At 45.5% G+C, this 21,615-nt stretch overlaps 4 protein-coding genes across 5 annotated transcripts; 2 read left to right on the top strand and 2 right to left on the bottom strand.

The window, feature by feature from the left end:
* The first annotated feature begins 2,388 nt into the window (after positions 1-2,388).
* On the top strand, positions 2,389-4,738 carry mgst3a (microsomal glutathione S-transferase 3a). The gene is made up of 6 exons (XM_070974776.1): positions 2,389-2,685; positions 3,145-3,270; positions 3,456-3,529; positions 3,660-3,717; positions 3,899-3,971; positions 4,061-4,738. The coding sequence occupies exons 2-6, from the start codon at positions 3,154-3,156 to the stop codon at positions 4,198-4,200; spliced, it is 462 nt and encodes a 153-aa protein (XP_070830877.1). The 5' UTR covers positions 2,389-2,685; positions 3,145-3,153; the 3' UTR covers positions 4,201-4,738.
* A 256-nt stretch (positions 4,739-4,994) lies between these two features.
* Positions 4,995-10,470, bottom strand: LOC139339244 (mucin-1-like). Its single transcript, XM_070974775.1, has 5 exons — positions 10,026-10,470; positions 8,888-9,193; positions 7,214-7,495; positions 6,946-7,112; positions 4,995-6,190 (listed from the first exon to the last, which is right to left on the bottom strand). The coding sequence occupies exons 1-5, from the start codon at positions 10,090-10,092 to the stop codon at positions 6,146-6,148; spliced, it is 867 nt and encodes a 288-aa protein (XP_070830876.1). The 5' UTR covers positions 10,093-10,470; the 3' UTR covers positions 4,995-6,145.
* A 70-nt stretch (positions 10,471-10,540) lies between these two features.
* On the top strand, positions 10,541-17,110 carry LOC139339072 (importin-13-like). Of its 2 annotated transcripts, XM_070974521.1 has the most exons (22): positions 10,586-10,690; positions 10,837-10,958; positions 11,493-11,618; positions 11,737-12,377; positions 12,448-12,588; positions 12,695-12,836; positions 12,973-13,139; positions 13,239-13,359; positions 13,478-13,625; positions 13,852-14,033; positions 14,107-14,133; positions 14,251-14,385; positions 14,811-14,957; positions 15,138-15,218; positions 15,341-15,478; positions 15,569-15,665; positions 15,743-15,795; positions 15,867-15,933; positions 16,062-16,120; positions 16,209-16,298; positions 16,424-16,605; positions 16,739-17,110. In XM_070974521.1, exons 2-22 carry the CDS (start codon positions 10,890-10,892, stop codon positions 16,821-16,823), a joined length of 2,898 nt encoding a protein of 965 aa, XP_070830622.1. In that variant the 5' UTR covers positions 10,586-10,690; positions 10,837-10,889; the 3' UTR covers positions 16,824-17,110. The 2 variants fall into 2 exon arrangements, with proteins under 2 accessions (XP_070830621.1, XP_070830622.1); XM_070974520.1 differs by having other exon boundaries at positions 10,541-10,958.
* Positions 16,932-21,256, bottom strand: fzr1b (fizzy/cell division cycle 20 related 1b). The gene is made up of 13 exons (XM_070974522.1): positions 21,027-21,256; positions 20,516-20,696; positions 20,247-20,348; positions 20,097-20,160; positions 19,852-19,979; positions 19,685-19,767; positions 19,349-19,598; positions 19,146-19,248; positions 18,785-18,966; positions 18,467-18,700; positions 18,068-18,172; positions 17,779-17,871; positions 16,932-17,692 (listed from the first exon to the last, which is right to left on the bottom strand). Exons 2-13 carry the CDS (start codon positions 20,591-20,593, stop codon positions 17,651-17,653), a joined length of 1,464 nt encoding a protein of 487 aa, XP_070830623.1. The 5' UTR covers positions 20,594-20,696; positions 21,027-21,256; the 3' UTR covers positions 16,932-17,650.
* Positions 21,257-21,615: the final 359 nt, after the last annotated feature.

Here is a 21,615-nt window from a genome sequence, read left to right as displayed (position 1 = left end):
AACAGAGCAGTGGCCTACTCATAACTTCTGCTGTTCAATCATTTTAAACTTTAGATGAAACCCCAAAGTTTCCACAAGCTTTGGTGTGATATTAGGTTGAACTTTGGCCTCTCTAGACCTTTCTAATATTTCCATTTGATGAAATACTGCTGCCATTGCTGGAGGCTTGAATATTTCAGAAAACATCATATTTGCAGCTTCATTGAGGAGTTGGAACTTTGATACTGTCAGACTGGGTAGAAAAAAGATTTGAAGAGTCTTAAAGTCTTTAAAGGGGAAACCAAAGGGCAAGATTGGGGGGGTTCAAAGAATAAACCTTCTAAAAGAAAAGCTAACATGCATCAATAATTTGCATTTAATCAACCAGCAAGTTAAAACATGTCTTCATAATACAGGCTACATGTTTTCTCCATTAAACAATAACCTCTGCCATTTCTTTCTTTCTTTCTTTCTTTCTTTCTTTCTTTCTTTCTTTCTTTCTTTCTTTCTTTCTTTCTTTCTTTCTTTCTTTCTTATCCTGGCATCATGTAGTGGTTGCTGGAATGATTTTGTATTGATCTAAGCACAGTCCTCTCACGGTTTGATTCACCTCACTGACAAGCTTCAACATTTTTTGCTCTCATGTCATCCTGCATGAGTATGACAGATAACTTGTGAAATGTAAAAGAAAAGCTGAGTATAAAGCATGCTGTCAAACAAAGGTGTACACGTGTTTGTCTTCGTAATCCCTTGTTCTGGAGCATGTCAGTCACGTCTTACCGTAGCTGCAAGGACTTGTCACCCATATTTATGTCTTTATGGATAATCTGCACTCATAAAGCGCTCATATGTGGTTTGATCTAATTCCAACAAGCACTGGCATGTTCAATATAATATAATATAATATAATATAATATAATATAATATAATATAATATAATATAATATAATATAATATAATATAATATAATATCTAAATTGATTATGAGTTCAGTCAGCAGCTCATGCAGTAGTGAACCTGGGCCTGCTAACACCACTGACTGTGTTTTGCATACCTCATCTTGACCTGATATGTGATACTGGAAACTCTGGCCTGTCAGGTCCCTGCTCACCTCAACTGCAGACAGATTTTTTTGGCTGCCTTCCATTTACGTCTGCAGACCAGGGCCTTGATACTGTGAACTGGCTCACTGGCACAGCTTTCTCGGGCACTTCAAAAGGACAGAGCAATCATTAACGTTATTACTTGTGCCTGTGATGTTCCTGCCAAGTCAAAATGTCTGTCAAAAAAGGCTAGTATCTGTGACACTGTCATAAATGGGCGCCTTGAATATAGTCACGTGACGTAACATCAGTCACACGTAGAATGTTTCCTGTTTTGTTTTTTTTGTTTTTTGTAGACTGTTACCAACTCAATGCTATATCTTCAATATGTGATAATAATTCAACCAGAATGAATAATCTATTCTATTCATGTATTCAAGCAATGGTAACTATTCCTCAGGTTATGGAAGAAACCAGACAGGAGTAGGAATATGTATATGGAATAGGTATATTGAATCACATCATCATAGCCAAAGCAAAACCACTTAGGTTTTTTAGATTTATTGAGATTTATTGTTTATTTATATGTAAAAAATTTCTCTGGAAAAAGAGAAATCCTTGCTTTTCCTCTGCACTAGTTTACAGCTACAGTTTTCCCATCTGATACTTTGAACCTGATGTGATAAAACTATTCACAGAAGAGCAAACAATAGAGATAAGTCCAAAAAATTCATTAACAATCTGTAGCAGCCACTTATATTTTCTTCTTTGAAATTAAACTCTTGCATTGAATCTTAGGTGAAAGTTATTTACATTGATCCTTAAATTGAGCTCTAAGTATCAAAAAGCAGTAATAGTGCAAAATAATTGCCACCATACTGTGTTATGATATTATATAGTAAATCTTTGGATTATTATTGCAGATGCTTTAATATGAAATAGCACAGCTGGTTGGGGTGGAGCTAATTTGAACTATTTTCTATACTGCTAGGTAGTTTAATCTATATTAACACGTGATATTTTATATAATCTTCATATGTTTTGTATGCAAAATCGTTGTCTGTACAGTAACTAGAAAAAAAAAAGAAGCTGAAGCTGTTAAAATAAATGTGGTGCAGTAAAAAGTGAATATTCCCTCATGAAATATGGTGGAATAAAAGTATGCAGTAGTCTAAAGTGGAAATACTGCACTCAGATAAAGCAGGCTTTCCCAATTTGCACTTTGCTTTGGATACAGCCCACAGCTGTGATCTACAAGTCAGTCCCAAAGCAGGCGAAGCTGTTCTGCTAAGGTTGGGGAGTCCTCTCGTTCAGATGGTCACCATGGTAACTTGCGTAAATAGGCGGTCTACCGCGCATGTCTGATAAATTCAATTGATTTCGTGAATGCATGTTGCCGTGGAGGACTGTGTTACCTGCAATAACTTCATTGACAAGTGAATCCGGATGACATTTAGCACACATTAGCCACAAACCCGACAAGTAAATCATTTTCCAAAACACAGGCGTGCTGCACAAGCGGCCGCCACGCCCACGCTGTGTACGTACGTGCGTTACGTAAGCCCCTACGCACACGGATGCGTTTGAGTCCGAAAGTTCAGTGCAGACGGTTTGTCACAGTGCCCGAGTGTTAGCTGTCGACCCCCTACTCTGCATCTATAAGGTACAGTAAACGCTTACATATCCATATATGAGCTGTGTATTTTTTTTCTGTATGTTTCCGCTCAGGCTTGTTGGTTTAACATTAGTGACGCCGCTGGAATCTTCGTTTGACCTTATGTTTTAATGGCGTCCTTGGTCTCCACTGTTGGTTTTACATTCGCTCTTCACCCGTTTGATAGATTCAGAAATCATTTGTATGATAGGGTGCAAAAAAAAACACACATACACCCTAATGTTCTGCAATCATATGCGTGAAAGTGCCGCATTTGTTATTATTATCATTATTCTTATTCTCATTATTTCTTTGTCCGGAAAATAACTCTTAGCTTTCTTAGCTGTGGCAAAAATGAATAAAGCCAGACTAGAATAAAGAAGTAAGAGTTCTTACTTTAAAAATTAATCAAAAGCTGAGATGATCGAACACTATATAAATGCACTTCTTATTTGTTCCTCTTTAAAGGTTGCCACGATGGTAGTGCTGTCCAAAGAGTATGGATATGTGGTGATGACTGGCGCTGCCAGCATCCTGATGGTTGCCCATCTGGCCATGAAAGTTGGCAAAGCCCGCAAGAAGTACAACGTGCTGGTGAGCAGAAGATGGTCCCTCTTTGTCTTTTGTTCTGTTAAAGATCTGCACCCACCCATTGAACCACCACCATAACACCTCTGCTGTCTTAACATAGTTTCATGCACAGGCTCTCCATCCTTTTTTTTTTTTTTTGTGACACATGTTGAATAGACAATAGGAATAAAGTTGCCTTTGCCTTGCAGTACCCTCAGATGTACAGTGACGACCCACAAACTGGCAACATTTTCAACTGCATCCAGCGTGCACACCAGAATACGTGCGTATGAGCCGACATATGGGCAGTATAGCTTGAGTGTGCACACATGCATTGATGTTGTGTATGCTTTTATGAGTCATAGTGATTAAAAAGAGGTGAAAGTTAACATGCTGTTATCACCTCTCGCCAGCCTGGAGTTCTACCCCGCCTTCCTTTTCTGCCTCGCTGTTGGCGGTTTACATTGTCCTGTAAGTCACGCCACTCAAGCACCGACACACTGCTTCCAAAATGTTTAGCAATTAAAGCACAAATTTTGAGCAAAGACTTTTTTTACCTTGTTATGCAGGGATTCTTGAAGACAACTATTCTTATAAAATCCTGTCGTATCTGAGTGTGTTACAATTGCTTGTGTGTGTCTGACTACCACAGCGTCTCGTCAGTGGACTCGGAGCTGTGTGGATTATAAGCAGGGAGGTGTACGCACATGGTTACTCCACTGGAGGTCAGATAATAATCTGTTTCATTTACATTTCGTGCTTTTTATAAGCAGCGTGTGAAGGTGCTATTATTCTTGCTGTTCCCCTCAATCAGATCCTAAAAAGAGAATGCGTGGCGCCTTCGGGAACATCGCCATGCTGGGGATGATACTGACAACAATCAACTACGGCCGCCACCTGCTTGGCTGGACGGGACCACAGATCGGCCCCTTCCGTCAAATCAACTGTTCGTAATGAGGACAACTCTGTCTTTCACCTTATAGTCAAAGCCACTTAACGTAACCCACATACACCTCGAATGTAACATGTATCAGGAAAAGTTCATGCTGTCAAGTGACCTGACTGGTTTCCAAGACTTGTCACTTTGTCCTGAGAGCGTTTTCACATGTGCCCTGATTTCAACATTTTAAATTAGCTGGCCTCATGGCTTTTCATACCATCTGTATGTTTGCAATAGACAAATGAAAATGCTGTAACAAAGTGGAATTGTTTTAGCCTTGCCATGTTTGATGGACTGAATATCACCTTATGTTTGCATTTGCTCAGATTTTGTATATGAATTAATATCTAATATAGGTTCATAAAGAAATACGGAGAAAACTCCATAATTTCAGTCATCATGATTATCATTTTCTTTTTTTTAGATTTTGTTTTTCATTCTGATTACAGGTTTTTGACATTTTGTCATACTGATGATAATAAATATAATCCATTAGTTTTGAATGGTTTGTATTGGGAGGTGAATGGGTATTGATTAAATGTCTTGAGTGACTGAATGAGTCTTGTTAACATTGGTGTGTGTTTCAGGGAGCGGCATCCTTTTTATAAAGCTGGGTAATTGTTCAAAGTCCATGCTACTTGTCTAGCCAGTTGGATTTATATCTCTACAGAGTTTCCGGGCTCCAAACCAACTGCAAAAGAAAAATGTCCTTCATACAATGACAGCACAATGCATTAGAACTCACCCACATACTATAGGTGGAATTTATTAATGTCCCACCCTCTATACATACACGACTTGAGGCTCATGGCATTGTGGTTTCTGATTTATTATCAAACAGGAAATCCTTATATCAATAAATTCTTACACTCCACATTTCAATGGCATATTATCACGCATCACTTGGACTCACACACTTGGGTAAAAACTGATACAACGGCTTATTTCCAGCACTTTGCACGCTACTCCAGCTAATACAGATACAGGTAACATCAATCTAAATTTGAAGCCTCCCTTGTGCCTCTTCTCGCTGTCTCTGCTTAAAGCATTTGAACTAAACGTATGCAGAAACATTCTTTGCAAGTATGAATTTTACAACACCTTTTATAATAATAGTGTTTTACAATTTACTCATTAAAGTGTGTATTTAGTGTAGCAAGGTGTTTTTGCAGTGTGCACTGGTGGATTAAACATTCATCATCAAAAACAGAATAACCAAATTCAAGTTTGATATACCAGCATCAGACCATGATCACACAAGTTCTATAACACTACACAGTAAAAGGCTGCAGTACAGTATGTCATTTGGGATGACTTGGTTAATACACTTGAACAATCAAATGATCAGCGACTTCATCAGACATGGCTTACAAAATCATTTCTGATTTTTGTGTAGATTTCCTGCAACACTTCTGTTTTAAGACAACACGTGCAACCTGGCTATTTGGTTTGAAAGTGCACTTCACTAATATTTGGTCACCTAAGGGATCATAATTTATATTCCATAATCACTCTGGGCATGTTTGCAAATTGCCCAGGTGTCTTAAAGCACTTAATATCCTCAGTCTGTCTAAGTTTCTCACTCTCTTACCCTGCTGGATAACCTGAGGTTGTGCATTAATTACACTGGAGGACTTCATACAATCTTGATCCGCATTACCTCAGATGTCCCATAGGGGGCTCTGTGACCATTCATGTCACTTTAAAGTGCTGTGCAGACAGGGGGAGTCAGTCAGGGGAGCTGATCTCTAAAAACTTGGAGGGAATGTGGAAAAAAAAAGTACCTCTGAAAGCTCATGGAGCCTCAGATAAATGTTTTTATCACTGACCCAAAACTCCAAGGGGGAGCTCATCTGCAGGGATGCAGCTGCATCCAGGCTTTTCTCAGATCCACGCTGTTCTTCTTTTGACGTCCATTTTGCTTCTGTTCTCGAAGTCGAGGCTGACTGCATGCTTCCCTCAGTAGGTGTATCTGGAGAGTGGCGTGTCCTCCATCAAATCGTCCTGGAGAAGATCATCACAACAGGATGTATTGTACTTTTAGAGTACAGTTGTTAAGAACGACTTTTTCAAAGGTGTGAGAAAATGCAACAAGTTGAATGCTTATTCGCTCAGTCTTTCATCTTTTAAACAGTGGATGAGTAATTTGGTGTCTTTTCCAAAGATAAACATAAAGACTGTGAGAATGCACCAGCAATGTGTGACTGAAAGAACTGACTTTCTTTCATCTTTGTATCTGTTTCTCTTCTAGAAATCTCTCCTTGTATGTACTATATGTATATGTATGTACTGTATTTGAAAAAGACTGGCCGTACTAATTCCTGTTAGACATTCAGCATTAGTTTGGGTTGCAATTAAAGGTGCAGCTGTTTAGTATTGCACTTTCATTAAGCTGGGGACTACAGAGAAGCAGATGCAAATAGGTTAAGCTCCAAAACCACAGGATCCTACATTTCCCATGATGCAACAGGATCCTGTCTTGTCTCTCCCTGCCTGGTAAACACCCACTTGTTTCAAACTCTACCCCCTCAGTTCATAACAGAGGCCAAAGCGGAGCTGTGATAACCCTGGTGACATCATCAGAGTTATTTTCTTTGACTGTAGACTGCTCTCTTCATGAGACATGCTACAACTGATTTCACAGGCTTACTCCTCAATACAAGAAAATTGACCTTTATGTGTTAAAAAAAATGGTGGTGCGCCCTTTTAATGACAAAATCCAGGAGGGCATCTTTACCAGCCTAGGAAGCATATTTTACCATGGGTAGATCCTGCAGCCGATGGAACTCTGGGTGGTTTGTCCTCTGGCGGAACTTGAGGAAGAGGATGACGAAGACGATCGCGGTGGTGACAATGAACACGGACAGCAGACCAGCCAGCAGGGGGTCTAGAGGGGAGCTCAAGTGGTAGTGGAACCCCTTGAGGTCTAAATGGCACCAAATGAACAAACGCAATAAAACATAATGAGAAAATAAAGCCAGTCTCGGAGGCCTGAAACAACACCCTCTCACCTGTACATCACTTTACCTTCATCTCCGACATTCAGCTCAGACTGGGCCTCCTGGTGGGTCGGCGCCGCAGGACCCCGACCTGGAGCCGAGGTCAGAGTGTGTCCTGTGGTCAGTGATTCAGACTGGTGCTGGATGGTGGAGGCGTGGGCTGTGGAGCACGTATCCGTGTGAGCTGGCGGAGATGAAAAGGTGGTGAGGGGATCTCTGGTCAGCGGGGCTCCGCCTTCAGGGGTGGGACGGTGTTGGCCAGGGGTGGTGCTCTGCACAGTCGGCGTGGATGAAAGGCCGTCTGCAGCAGCTGAAAGTGGGGATGTGAGGGCAGTGCTGTATCAATTCAAAACAGCATACAGAGAATTCTTCAAAGGAGAGGAACTGTACACACAGCAGCATGCAGAGGTAACTCTACACCACCCTGCTCATGAATACTGATCACTCCCACTCACATTAAAGCTGCTATCCACAAAACTTTTGTTGTCATGTCCCACTTATCCTGCTCTGCACCGCCAAGAAACCCTGGATCCAGCATGATGGCAGTGACCTGTTTCACTCACTGTTTGTATCTTCATGCAACAAATCATCAGCATAGTAATGGTAGGTGTCACTGCTGGTTTGCTGTGGCCAATTCAGACCAACATGAACGCCTTCCGCCATCTTGAGCACTGCTTCTCAAGTGTGAATATTTACTGATTTTCTTTTTATGTCAGTAAATTTAATATCTTTGGGGTTGGGACCATCGCACAGACAAAACAAGACCTCTGAAAATGTCTCTATGGGTTCTGGGGACTTGTTGGCATTTTACAGACAAATTAATTACTATGTAATCAATAAAAGAACCAGTAGATTGGTGATATCAAAAAATGAGTTATTGTCATGTTGTTTCTATGTTCTCACATTACGAACAGTTGGTTCTTTTTCCCTATTTCAACATGAGTATAGTCTTACTAAGCTTTAAGCACATGTGTCTGTTTACATCACATTTGACAGCCCATGCTGACAGCTGGGGAGGGGGCTGGTAGCGGGGTGTGTTCAAGGACCTGTAATTACAAGTCAGACTACCTTTCTACTGTTTACATGTTATATGAAATGAACGAGCAGGCGGTTATTAGTGTTCCTGTGGGCAGAAGTTAACACTGATGCTTCGCATTACATTAAGTCATAAAGCAAATCAAAGTAATTAGAGATGTCATTTTTAGCTCTTGAAGTGAGAAATTCCAACAGCGTCTTTTGCCAAATGACCACGTCTACATTATTGTACAGGGACAGGCAGAGAAGGGACGACAGCAGCTTAAAACGGGGGCAAGAGTATGATCTGGAGGCCGTTACGTCATATTGTTTGTTATTTCTGAGGTTCTCAAAGAGGCAACATGGCATTAGCAGACAAGGTTATATATATTTGGCCTATCAGATCTTGATGAGGTTATCACGCTCATTCTCAAACTCAGTCCAGTCATGTGAGGGTCACTATGTTCCTGGAATGCAGCTGGCAATGGAGCTGAGTTTTAGGAGTGAGCTGTTTGCAAACAGCTTTTAGTGTGTGGGATGTTTTATGATAAGAATCTGGACAAAGGAAACAGACCAGACCAGAAAATTATAGATGCACAATTATGGATGAAATGAGGACCACAATTTCTGAGAGAGGCATATATTAAAAGAGGCATATAAACAGTGCATGCAGGTTAGTCTTGGTTACCTGAAGGTGAAGGGTGAGCAGCCATGACGGCAGGTAAACTCATGTGTTTGGATGTGGCCAGTGCAGAGCTTGTGGTCAATAAGTGTGTGTTATAAACTGCATTTGTCGCAGTCTCTGAATGGGCTCCTTTCTTGGTTGTGGTAATGGTTGTGGACTGAGTTGAGGGTTCATCCCTGCCTGCAGGATTATGTATCCGCTGTGGGACCTCGTTCCCAGGATCCTCTGTCAGGTCAGGAGATGCTACGTTTCCAGCATGACTCGGGAGGGCAGCCGGGGTGAGGGCAGGAGGCAAAGCACTACTCTGACCTGCCAGATAAAAGATAAATACTGCAAATTAATTCATCGATAAATGGTTTGGTCTCTAAAAATTCCCCTTACGATCCCCCAGAGCATAAGATTGAATGTTCAGATGTCTTGTTTTGTCCAACCACAAGATATTCAGTTTATTCTCACTGAAGATTAAAAAAACAGAAACTATTCACATGAGAGGAGGTTGCAACCAGATAAGTTTGGCATTTTTCCTTAAATGATTACTTGCCTATCGAATATAGTTGCAGACTGATTTCCTGTCAGTTGCTTGATTAATCAACCAATTGGCAGCTCTAACAACCCATAACCCATATTCTGTTTGCTATCATATAAGTGAAGAAAAATCAGCAAACCTTTGCTGCAAATGACTAATCCATTAAATCCATTGCCAAAATAGTTGATCTGTCACTGATATACCAACCAACAAGTGCAGTCTTCTGTTAGCCATTTTTTGCAATTTTAATTCTAAACTATGTGGACTGGTGGTAATTTTAAGTCTAAAATGGACACAAATCAGAATAAAATGAGTAACCACAGAAAGAAATAATTACCTTGCTCAAATCTAAGTTGTGTGCACTGCCAGCTGACTCTAAAGTTAATAAAAGAACTGATCATGATGATCAAACGCAACCTGCAGCTTTGTTCGAACTTTCCATAAGATCAGTAGACTGAGCATCATGTGCAGAATCCATAACGAGTCCAACTCACGTCAGCAGTCCGTCCACATCACAAAGAGACTCTCTCTCTCTCTCTCTCTCTCTCTCTCTCTCTCTCTCTCTCTCTCTCTCTCTCTCTCTCTCTCTCTCTGTGTGTAGGGGTGACACCTTACCTCTAGTCTGGGATGAGCCGGTAAGGACCACCAGCACGCAAAACACCACATTAATTTCAAATGTCATCTCATTCGCGGCCTTCCCCTGCAGATCGCAACCAAAAACGCACCCAAGCGGGCTCTGCACAGCGGCTCTGCTTTTCAGCTCTGAGCTTCTTTCCGTTACGTGATTTGACAGGGCGCATCATCAGCGCTAAAAATATCCTGAGGGAGTCGGGCAGAAGAGATGTCGGGGTGGGGCCGCGTAGCAGGCTGCCGCGCGCAGGCGGTGGTGGGAGCGCAAAAGACGCGCACGCTTTATTCTAAAAAGCCAAACGCCGGCACTGATCCCGCTGCACGTTCATGTTTCATCTTCCGGCTCTGTGCCTTTTCATGACACAGTCACCCATCTCTGCATCCATCCCTCCAATATATGCATCAGTTTGCCGCCTCTCCTCGCTGCGCTGCTCCAATCAGACGTCAGTGCGTCAGAGGCGCAGTTGACTGCGTCAGGAGCGCCTGTTGTGCAGCGCTGTAACGTTGAACACTGTCAAACTGTGGGCAAGAGTGTATTCATGACATTTCCTGGCTTGTTGCAGTATTGCTTGATGGGCTTCATGCAGGTGGATAGGTGTCAGTGTCTGCTGGTGGTAATGTGAGACAACAACTTTTCAGCCCCCACAGAGGTCAGTGTGTCGTCATGCCTGAGCGCACTGCCCACATGTGTGCTGTATGGACAGCTGAATGACCCGCTGCGTCCTCTGTCAGCGTGCTTTGGCACACTTTAGAGGACGGCCTATCCGCGTTTTAATTGCTTCTTTTTACCGACCAGGCTTTCATTTCTGAGGGACATTCAGGAAGACACCTTCTTCTACGTTGCGCCATATGGAGCCTCCAGCCAATCCGGGAGACAGCCCGGCGGAGTTGGAGTTAACGGTGGAGAATGTGGAGTCGGTAAGTTGCCCGTCAGTAATGACCCACTTCATTGGGTGGCTGTAGAATGGAGGTGCAGGTGGAGCTCCTGCAATACCATTATAAACATCAAAGCTCATTTGATACATGTTCAATCAAAGAAAAGAGCTGCTGCATCATCTCACGTTGATGTATTTTACTCGGTAGAATAACTCAGGTAAAAGTAAAACAGCAGCAGTTTGGTCCAATAGAAAACGTGGTTTGTTGAATTTGCTTTAACGTGGGGAGATCAAACAGACAAACTGGACCTTTTGAAACCTGATACCAGCTATAAGCATATGCTGCGCTAATAATAACTAACACCATGTGCTTTGGATTAGTTGCTAGGACAACACATTTCTTTACTCTATTCAAACAATTGGTCTTGCAACATGCATGATTATTAATGTTTGTTATAAATTCAATGTAAAGTTACGCAATAAAAGTAGCCATGTATCAACCTGTTGCACACAATAAGAGTCAGATCCATGTATTGTCAGTTTTCACTGGGGATATGGTTCATCTCTCCTCCTCCAGGCTTTGTACCAGCTGTACTTTGACCCGGACATGGAGCATAAGAATGTGGCCCAGAAGTGGCTGACCCAGGCCCAGGCCTCTGCACAGGCATGGCAGTTCTGCTGGGCCCTGCTTGGCCCCGACAAGGTCTGCTGTTGTGTTTCTGCTTGTTGGATGTCAGTGCCAATCAGAGCTGCAAATGTGAATATTTGAGTTCAAAGATTGATGTCCGCAGCAGCTATTTCAAATATCTGTCTCTTCGCAGCTCCCAGAGGTGCAGTTTTTTGGCGCCAGCACCCTTCACACAAAGATCTCCCGTCATTGGAGTGACCTCCCCACAGACCAGCATGAGGGCCTTAGGATGCAGCTCCTCTGCCACATCCTGCACTTCTCCACAGGGCCCAAAATGGTGTTAACCAGGCTGTGTGTAGCCCTGGCCGCTATGGCTCTTAACTTAATTCCACAGGCTTGGTCCCAGCCTGTGGAGGACATGGTGAGGGCCTTCCAACCTCAGAAGCCAGACTCTGATGGTGGTTCTGGTGCAGAGGCCACCCAGGACCCTCATGCACACTGCCTCGCACTGCTGGAGCTCCTCACCGTGCTTCCGGAGGAGTTCCAGAGCACCCGGCTGGCTCAAGCCCGGCGTGCACAGCTGAGGGAGGCCCTGGCTGGGGAGTGGACGGTGGTGTGTCCCATGCTGCGCCAGCTGCTCCAAAGCCAGGACTCCACCAACCAGGTGAAGGAGAAGGTGCTCCGCTGCCTGTCCAGCTGGGTGGGGCTGGATGTGCCGTTAGGGGAGAGTCATGAACTGGTCCAGGACTGTTTCACTGTGCTGTCCAACCCAGAGCTGTTCGACACGGCTGTGGAGACGATAGTTAACGCCATCTCACAGCCTGACTGCCAGAGGTGAGAAACACGCTGGATCATAAGTTCACAGCCAGTTTTCAGATGTGTGAATCAGATCGTGTGTGTGCAGGTACATCGATGCTCTGGTGAACTTGGTACCTCTGGTTCTGGGTCTCCATGACCAGCTGAAGACGGCAGCCCAGGACGGGGACATGGAAACCTCACATGGTATCTGTCGTATTGCTGTTGCCATGGGGGAAACTCACTCCAGGTACCTCCCATACACACACATACACACACACAAACATACAGCATCCTATGGCTTCAGCAAATGGCTTTTATTTCTTAATCTGGATCAATGTTTTTGTGCAAGACAGGGTTTTATTGGAGCAGGTGGAGCACTGGCAGGAATATCTGGCTTTGGTCAACATGATTCTTTTCTGTACTGGCATCCCTGGACACTACCCAGTCACTGAGACCACCAGCTCCCTAACACTCACGTTCTGGTACACTCTGCAGGTAAGATGAACACAGGAGTTCATACATGCTTTGTAGAGCTTTAAGGTTTTGATTTTTTCACATTTTTGTTTAGTGAGTTACTTGTGTGTGCATTAACCGACTTAACTGTCTTTCTAATTATTTTCTGCATGCTCAGGATGACATCTTGTCCTTTGAGGAGGAGAAGCAGGCAGTTTACTTGCAGGTCTACAGGCCGGTTTACTTCCAGCTGGTGGACGTGCTCCTCCATAAATCCCACTATCCCTCCCAGGAGGATTATGCCTCCTGGTCGTCTGATGACAAGGAGCAGTTCAGAATTTACAGGTAGGACACAAACTCAAAAGGAGGTTTTTGAGGAGTTTGATGAAATGTATTAGATATAAAATCCTCCAGTGAAGTCTTCATAGCCCCTTTGCGTTTCAGAGTGGACATTTCCGATACTCTGATGTACGTGTATGAAATGCTGGGAGCAGAGCTGCTCAGTAACCTCTATGACAGGCTGGGCAGACAGCTGATGGACCCCCAGCAGTCGGCAGTGTGGCAGGTAATTACTCCCACTGAAGCACTTGAAGTCGAACTGCTTATTCAAACACTGTGCCTGTGAGTCTCATCATATATGGCATAGTCCATAAATTGTATAAATTGTTTCTCCCCATCTTCAGGACACAGAGGCCTTGTTATTTGGCTTCCAGTCCATAGCCGAGACGATAGATGTGAACTACTCTGATGTCATCCCTGGTCTTATTGGTCTGATCCCCAGAATCAACATCAGCAACATTCTGCTGGCTGACACCGTCATGTACACCATAGGTATATAACCAGGCACCTCTGGTCCCAAGACCCAGTCACCCATACTGTCAGTTAAATGTTAGATGTTCTGCTTGAGAGCAGAATTTCAATAACTGCAACCATTATTATTATTTATCTTTCTTTATCTTATTCTTTATGCACTCTGGTCTAGTCTCAACAGTAACAAACATGTGTCCGTTCACTGTCCGTGACATGTGCCTCTTCCTGAATGTCCTCTGTTGGTCAGGCTCCCTGGCTGAATGGCTTGCTGACCACCCAGTGATGTTAGGTGCCATATTACCCATGGTGCTTCAGGGCCTGGTGAAGGCAGAGCTGTCTGTGTCCAGCGTATCCACTCTGAAGAGGATCTGCAGGGAGTGTAGATATGACCTCAGCCCCTATGCTCAGGACATCCTCACCGTGTCACAGGTCAGACACACAGCCTTCACTTTAAGAATGATGTGATGACTGTCTGTGCACTAACACCTGTGCTCCTCTGCAGGACGTACTGGTGAAAGAAATCCATAAGGTGAGTAAACAGCCTTCAACATCCACCAGGTAGTCCCTGACATGTGTGCACCCATCACCCCTGTGAGGACATCATGTATGATGCGTGCCGTGTGTGTCCCTGTGTGTCTGTGTGCAGAGCAGCCAGTGCATGTGGCTGATGCAGGCTCTGGGTTTCCTCCTGTCCGCCCTGCCGGCAGAGGAGATTCTGGTCAGACTCCACTCTCTCATCACTCCTCACGTCCAGCAGCTGGACACGCTGGCTCAGCAGGAGGTGAGGGGAACTTCCACAGAAAAGCCTACAAACACTAAAATAACAGCTGTAGCAGAAGTGGTAAAACTGGGCAAATATTAATATTCATTATTCGAATCCGCACACATTTATTCAAGTTGCTGACTGCATTTAAAACAAATATGATAATATTACCACCTCACTTGTACTATATATATACCATATACTGTAAATATATTTGGTAATTGATGATAAGCCTACATTTATCAATATAAATGCAAGTATACTGCAGATAGATCTGAATATTATAAAATAATAATACAATTTAATGAGCTGATTGACGCTCTCATCCAGGGTGACAGTCAGTGAAGAGCTCAGCATTCAGAATTCAAGATTGCTCTTTGCTCTCACAACCTTTTCATCACAAGGCCGCACATCAAACCCATCCGCTCTGTGTCCCTCTACAGCCAAATCCCAGCAATAAGCAGTCCATCATCCACATCCTGGGGATGCTGTCCAGTCTCTTTACCACTCTGGACACCAACAGACAAGCAGACAGTTTAGAGGGAGCCACCAGCCCAAGGCTCCCTGCCTCACAGAGCACATGCAATCCAGTAAGTTTAGCCATAAAACTGAATGAATAAAAGATTACGAAACTGTTTGCTAATGTGCGTTTGTTAATCGGCCTTCAGAATCGATATTTCTGAACGTGCAAACATGAACCAAACATACCCACATGAAAAAGTCTCATGTGTAAACAAGCGCTTGACAAATTTGAATGCTTTTTGTTTTAGGTGGTTGTTGTGCTCCAGCAGGTGTTCACATTGATCCAGACCATCCTCAGCAAGTGGCTTGATGACTCAGAGGTAGTGGAGGTGAGAGGGTTTTTACTGCTCGCATAAATGTGCGTGTGTGTGATGCTGTGTGTGTGTGTGATGTATCTGCGTGCGTCCACTGATTCACGCTCACTCACAGCTCTCCCTCCCCCTCTCTGCAGGCAGTGTGTGGAGTGTTTGATAAGTCAGTTCGAACCCTCCTACATGATTTCGGGCCCATGGTAGCTCAGCTGAGCGGGATGCTGGGGCAGATCTACAGCGCCTTCCCGCAGGCCTCGGCTCTGGACCTGGCACGGCAGGTACGCCCCCGCAGATCAGGGCCTGAACGCCAGCATGACCCCTCAGGATGCGATGCTTGTGTGTGATCAGATGTCTCTCTTTTTCTATAGATGGTTCACATTTTTGCTGGAGAGGAACACCACATCTCTAACATCAAAAGCCTCATCGAGGTGTTGACCTCTGCCACGCTCACTATTTATCAGCAAGGTAATAAACACCTGCTGAGAAATTTGAATTTAATTTCAGAAACAGGTGTGTCTTCTAATCTCATGTTTATCTCACAGGTCCACGGGATCATCCTGATGTTGCAGAATCGTTCATGCACCTTCACGCTCAGGTGGGTGGAATATTCTCCTTCCCACGTCTGCATCACACAGAAAACTTTGATTACTTTTTCTTTGCCTTTAGATTCTTAAGAGGAAGCCAGACTTCTACCTGTCTGACCAGTTGGATGTTAAAGCTCTGTTTTTCTGTGGTGAGGATCATTGCGTGCTTGCACTGTATGCTGCTCATTCTCACACATGTGAATCAGTATGCATTTTGCAACCATTTGCCTGTCTCGCTGGCTGAAGCGGTCATCTTTTATTCCTGTGCTCTCTGCAGGGATCCTCTCACTGAAGTTTCCAGAGACGCCCACAGTGAAGGCTGCCAGTCTATTCTTTGTAAGTCCAGGCAGAAATGTGCGAGGTTTAATTCTAAGCTGCACCTTGTATTTCACAATTCTTGTTATTTTCGCCCTGACGCTGGCAGACAGAGCTGCTGCCTCGCTGTAAAGACATGTCCCCGCTTGGTGAGGTGTTGCAGAGGGATGGAAAGCTCCTGACAGAGACCATACTGCAGGTGAGTCAGCTGTAGAACTGCATATCTAACTATTTACCATCAGCGCCCTGAGCAGTGCACGCATTTCAGTCCTGATATTTAGTCTAGAATCAGCGGAAGCGTTCTGGTTTTGATCTCTGTCTCAGGCGGTTGGAGGAGAGTCACCTCGCAGTCTCACGGAGCATTTCTCTGAGGTGCTGCTGAGTCTGAACAGACACTGTCCAGCTCTGCTGTCCCAGTGGCTGAAAGAAACACTGCAGACCCCAGGATTCCCCTCCAGCCAGGTGTCCACAGAGCAGAAGCACGCCTTCACTCAGCAGCTTCTAAGGTGACAACACGCCCGCTGTCCATTAGGTTGATACATAACAAACGAAAGCCGGGTTTTGAGAAAAGGTGACTCGTGTTTTATAGAGGGTTTACAGCGACATGTTTACTCACTGATATCTTTTTCTTTCTTCCAGGGAGCAAAGCAACAAGCGTCGCGTTAAGGAGATCGTGAAGGAGTTTTCCCTGCTCTGCCGGGGCCTGCAGGGGTCTGGATACTGAGCTGGTAGCACTTTGGCTTTTTCCTCCCAAGTAAGCTTCAGAGAAAGTAACAAAATCAATGAACTGAATCTGTTTCAATGATAAATGATGCCAGACGGGACACTGGATGACCGTAAATATCTGGACTGAAGCAAAGCAAAAGATGAAGTGGGCCTTTATTCAGATGAGTGGACCCTCTGTGCACCATGTTTTTAATAAAATACCGTTATCGCTCCCAAAGCGGGATAAATGAAAGATTGAAGTGTCATCTCCAGGCTTGGATCCAAACCTGTGCTCCGTCACAAAAACACCAATAAACAGTTTGTTCTTTGCAGCTGCTTGAGCAACTGTATGTGAGTGTTATTATTTATTGTTTCTCCTCTGTTGTATACTGCTTGTAGATCATATTCACACATTATCAAAATATAGAAACCCCCTCCCACCCCCACCCGAGCCAGGCTTCTTCTTCTCCTCTCTCTTAAAAATGTGACGTCATTACATGATATAGCTTCAAACTCTTGTACATGTATACTTCTGCTAATATATAATAAAACAATTTCATCACTTCCACAACAGAAAAAAACAGACTTTTTTTTAAGCAGACGACGTGTCCTGACGGCAGAGTCTTCATTTTTTGATCGGTGACATCACCGGTGATGGATGGCAGTTGTTGTTGGAAGCTGGGATCCTCTGTAGAAAATGCGGATTTGGGAAGTCGTAGACTGTCGTGGTGGTGGGTGGTGCGCTGAGAGACTTGCTGAGATGAGAGGGATCTGGTCTGCGAGCGTTGCTGGTGACTCTGTGCTCAGCAGGCTCCTCCTGAAACCAGTCCTGACCCGGCCCGTTCACTATCGTATCCTCGTGAAGAGGTTCAGCACTGACTTTGATTCCTGGAAAGATCGATGAACATCAAGCACCTTCAAGATATTGTCCAGTATCGTCCAGCCTGACACTGTCACTGATGAACATACTGTACCTTGGTGCAGCGCGTCTTACTGAAGACGTTCCAGAAACGCAGCGTCTCATCCCCAGCTCCTGTAACAATGGCCTCCCCATCCGGTGACACTGCCTGAGAGAGGAGGACAGAGGGAGAGGAAGTGGTGAAAGGGGGAATGCCACAGTAGGTATAAATCAGGAAACTGACATTCAAAATGCTGTTACCAAAAACAGTGAGTCAATCCAACAGGGAATGTCACCAAGTACAAGTACATCTACCCTGTGGTACTGAGCTGCTAGTTCAGTCGCACTGACACCTGCAGTCTTACCAGATACAGCACTCTGTAGGAGTGTCCAGTCAACTTGGCCACCTGCGTTAGAGACGGATACTTCCACACCAGGATCTGGTTCTGAGAGTAGCCGTGAGTGCTCACCTGTTAACGAAGGCACGGCAGTGAACTCACAGATTATACTGACATTATTGTTTCCTACAAGGCAACACTTACTGCTCAGTGACAAAGACATCATTCAGACTGTATCTCCAGGGGGGGTGTGTGTGTGTGTGTGTGTGTGTGTGTGGGCATGTTACTCATGACTTGGGTTAAGGGATCGTATAACTGTCCAAGAAATGAACCTAAGCCAATGGAATGTCCTCTGAAGTGATGGAAACACAACTCTGTGTGTGCGTGTGTGTGTGAGTGTGTGTGTGTGTGTGTGTGTGTACTCACCAGCTCGTTGGCGTGCTTGGACCATGCCAGGTTGCAGACCTGGGAGCCGGTGTCCGTGCTCTGCAGCGCCTGACCCGTCAGTGTGTTCCAGAAGCGCAGGCAGCGGTCGGCGGTGCCGCCCCCTGACGCCAGCAGCCCGTGCTGGTGGGGGGACCAGGCGATGGCCTTCACCGCTGCCAGGTGGTCACTGTACTGCTGCACGGGGAGGAGGCTGGAGCTGTTCCACACCAGCAGCTTTGGCAGGAAACAAAGAATGGGGTTACAAAGTTTCAACTGGCTCACTTTTACCGTCGTCACAGGATTCACCCCCCCCCTCACCTTGTTGTCGTTGCCTCCGGACGCCAGGTGCTGGTGGTCAGGAGACCATTTGAGACCACACACCTCTTGTCTGTGACCTTGCAGCCTCCTCTCAGCGGTAGGGGGAGTTCTGACGTCCCGCTGTAGGATCACTCGGTCCCGACTCCCCGACGACAGCTGCTCACCATTCCACGCCAGGGCACCTTGGGCACAGAGGGTAGAAGGGGGGGTCTCATGTTTCACTGTGGCTGTCAAGAATCCATCTGCTGTTCTTCATGTGAACACGCGTTTGGTGGTATAATAAACAGGATATATTGGAATTCAAGGCTACGGTGCACAACAACATTCTTTTCTTTTTTCCTTCCAGCAGATCACCACTGACCTACACGTGCTGAGTGACCCTCCAGACTGGTCAGCTTCCTGCCTCCTGCCGCATCCCAGATCTGAACGTAACCCTTGTGCGTCCCAACGGCGACGAGACTCCCCTGACAGGACCAGAGCCGAATCACACCGTCATTTCCACATGATTTCTTTTCCACGAACAGCTCATTTTCTCTCATAAACAAGCAGCAGATTGAGCCTCACCCTCTCATTCCAGCAAACCGACGTCACGGAGTCTCCGTCCACCGACAGGTCACATAACCTCGTCACCTGGCTGGTGCAGGCACTCCACAGGTAGACGCACGCTCCCAGGCCCACACTGAGCAGGTTGCCCGCTGACCAGTCTACCAGGTTGAGGTAGAAGTCGTCCTGCAGCTCCGGAGCGTCCAGCACTTTGAAGGGGATCTTGGAGATCTTCCGGGCTGGTTTACGGGGGGAGCGGAGCAGCTTGTGACTGCAGAAGTCAAGAGAGGACATGTTACCTGACAGCATAGGTTAAGCTGTCTCTGCTGAGCGTGCGGCACGTGAGACGCTTCATACCTCTTGTTGCTAAGTGGAGAAAGGGAGTACGGTGAGACCTCGTTGTCGCTATCGAAAGGCACTCTCTTCGTGTGGACAGTGTACTGCAGAGGATGAACAGCAGAATTAGAGTCAGTTCACAGTTAAATCACACACTGGCTGCACAGAAATCGAATCATGACTCGTACCCTAAAAAGGCTGTGAGAGTCTTGAGAGAGGACAGCATGGCGCCGGTCGTCCGTGTGGGGGTCTGGCACAGTCTCGATCCCTGCCCCCAGCAGCTCATTCCTCAACAGGGCAGCATACGCCACAGCGTCTGGAGGGGGGTGGCAGTGACAGTGGAGGTGGAAAGATGAAGCTCAGGATTTAAAAAAAAAAAAAAAAAAGCATTTGATGATGATGATTGGACTAGGCGTAAAGAAGAACGTCTGACCTTTGCTTGAGTCTGAGCTGGCATCCTTTGCTTTATGGTTCTGGTTTGGGGAGCGACAGTTCTCCTGCAGAGGAAAGGAAAGGTACGCCGGTTAATGTCTTTGTGGGATATCAGGTACCTGAGTGAACAGATGAAGGACCAGCTGCTCACGTTGGCATAGTGGAAGTTGATGCTCCAGTTGCTTCCAGCGCGGGTGGGAATGAAGCGGTCCCCTGACTTGACACTGACAGGACTGCAGGTAGCGCTCACACACTGGGATGGCCAGAGAGAAAGAGTCAGACAGTGTTATTAAGGGCCTTGCTCACACTATTCTATGTGGGTAAAAGGGATCAAAATCATGGCAGGCAGTTCCACCAGGCTGTCACACACATGCACATGTGCAGCGGAGCATCAGCAGCTGGACGCTGTGTGACCCTCACCTTTGACAGGCGGGCCTCTGTGGGCACGTTCTGGTGGTTGATTTGCCTCAGCAGCCGCCTCTCGTACTCTTGGTCCATCTCCTTCAGGGCTGACGAGCAGCAAGGCCCCTCTGCTGCCCTCCCCGCCCCCTTTAAACCTCCGCTGCCTCCAGCTGAGGAAATCCACTGTGGATCCCCATCTCTGCGGAAAGACCGTGCGGCTTAATACAGAGCAGAAACCAACGAAGAGAGGCACGAACAGCACACCGCGACCGGCCTGCTAAGCACGGTGTGTGCGCGTGTCAGCGCACGGCAGGTGGTGTTTATGTTACCGTGAACATGCCGCAAAGAGCGGCTCTGCCACTCTCTCGCATGAAAGCAGACAGATATTGAGGTCAAGTCGCTAAACAGCTCCATAGTGCACTAATGACTGCCGCACCGTTGTCATGGCATCATGCTCGCGCACACAACAACCCATTTACAAGCAGTTACCGTCAGCTGACGCCGCCGCTCGACAGCGAGGCTCTCTTACCGGACTGACACGGCGGCTCAGGTCACCAAATCAACTGTCATCGTCGGCCTGAAGGCTCGGCGCTGCGGCAGAGGGACGGAGCTCGCTTCCTTCCAGATCACAGCTGTACGACCGACTGCCAACGCGACTCACTGGTGTTGTTTATGTTCGCGACAAAGATGGCGACTGAATCAGCTGTAGCAGAAATTCTTTGGTTGACTTCTGCTGTCTGTGCAGGCAACACGACGTACGGCTCGACAGCGACGCCCGCTGGCGATACTGGATCACTGCATGTGAAGGAGCACTTTGCTAATTCACTGTGTGGCCACAGGGTGTCGCTGCTGCACCATAAAACAATTAACCGAGCGCTTCCAAGCAAAGGATTCTCATTTTTAAATGGAAGCATTATTTAAAAAAAAAAAAAAAAAATCGACTGCAAGATACTATCATACTTAAAATATTAATTTTTAGGTCATTAAAGTTTAAACAACATACACAACTTTGCTTTTCCGCTTTATATTTACACATTTCAGGGTGCATATTTCAAACAAAATTAATATATATTTGTTAATGCACAGCCCATGTAACATAAAATATTAAATATTTCCGT

Source organism: Chaetodon trifascialis, chromosome 11 (assembly GCF_039877785.1).
Source record: "Chaetodon trifascialis isolate fChaTrf1 chromosome 11, fChaTrf1.hap1, whole genome shotgun sequence".
In the NCBI taxonomy this organism is placed as follows: domain Eukaryota; kingdom Metazoa; phylum Chordata; class Actinopteri; order Chaetodontiformes; family Chaetodontidae; genus Chaetodon; species Chaetodon trifascialis.
Note: the sequence above shows the minus strand (reverse complement) of the source record. Positions and strands in the feature narration are given on the sequence as shown.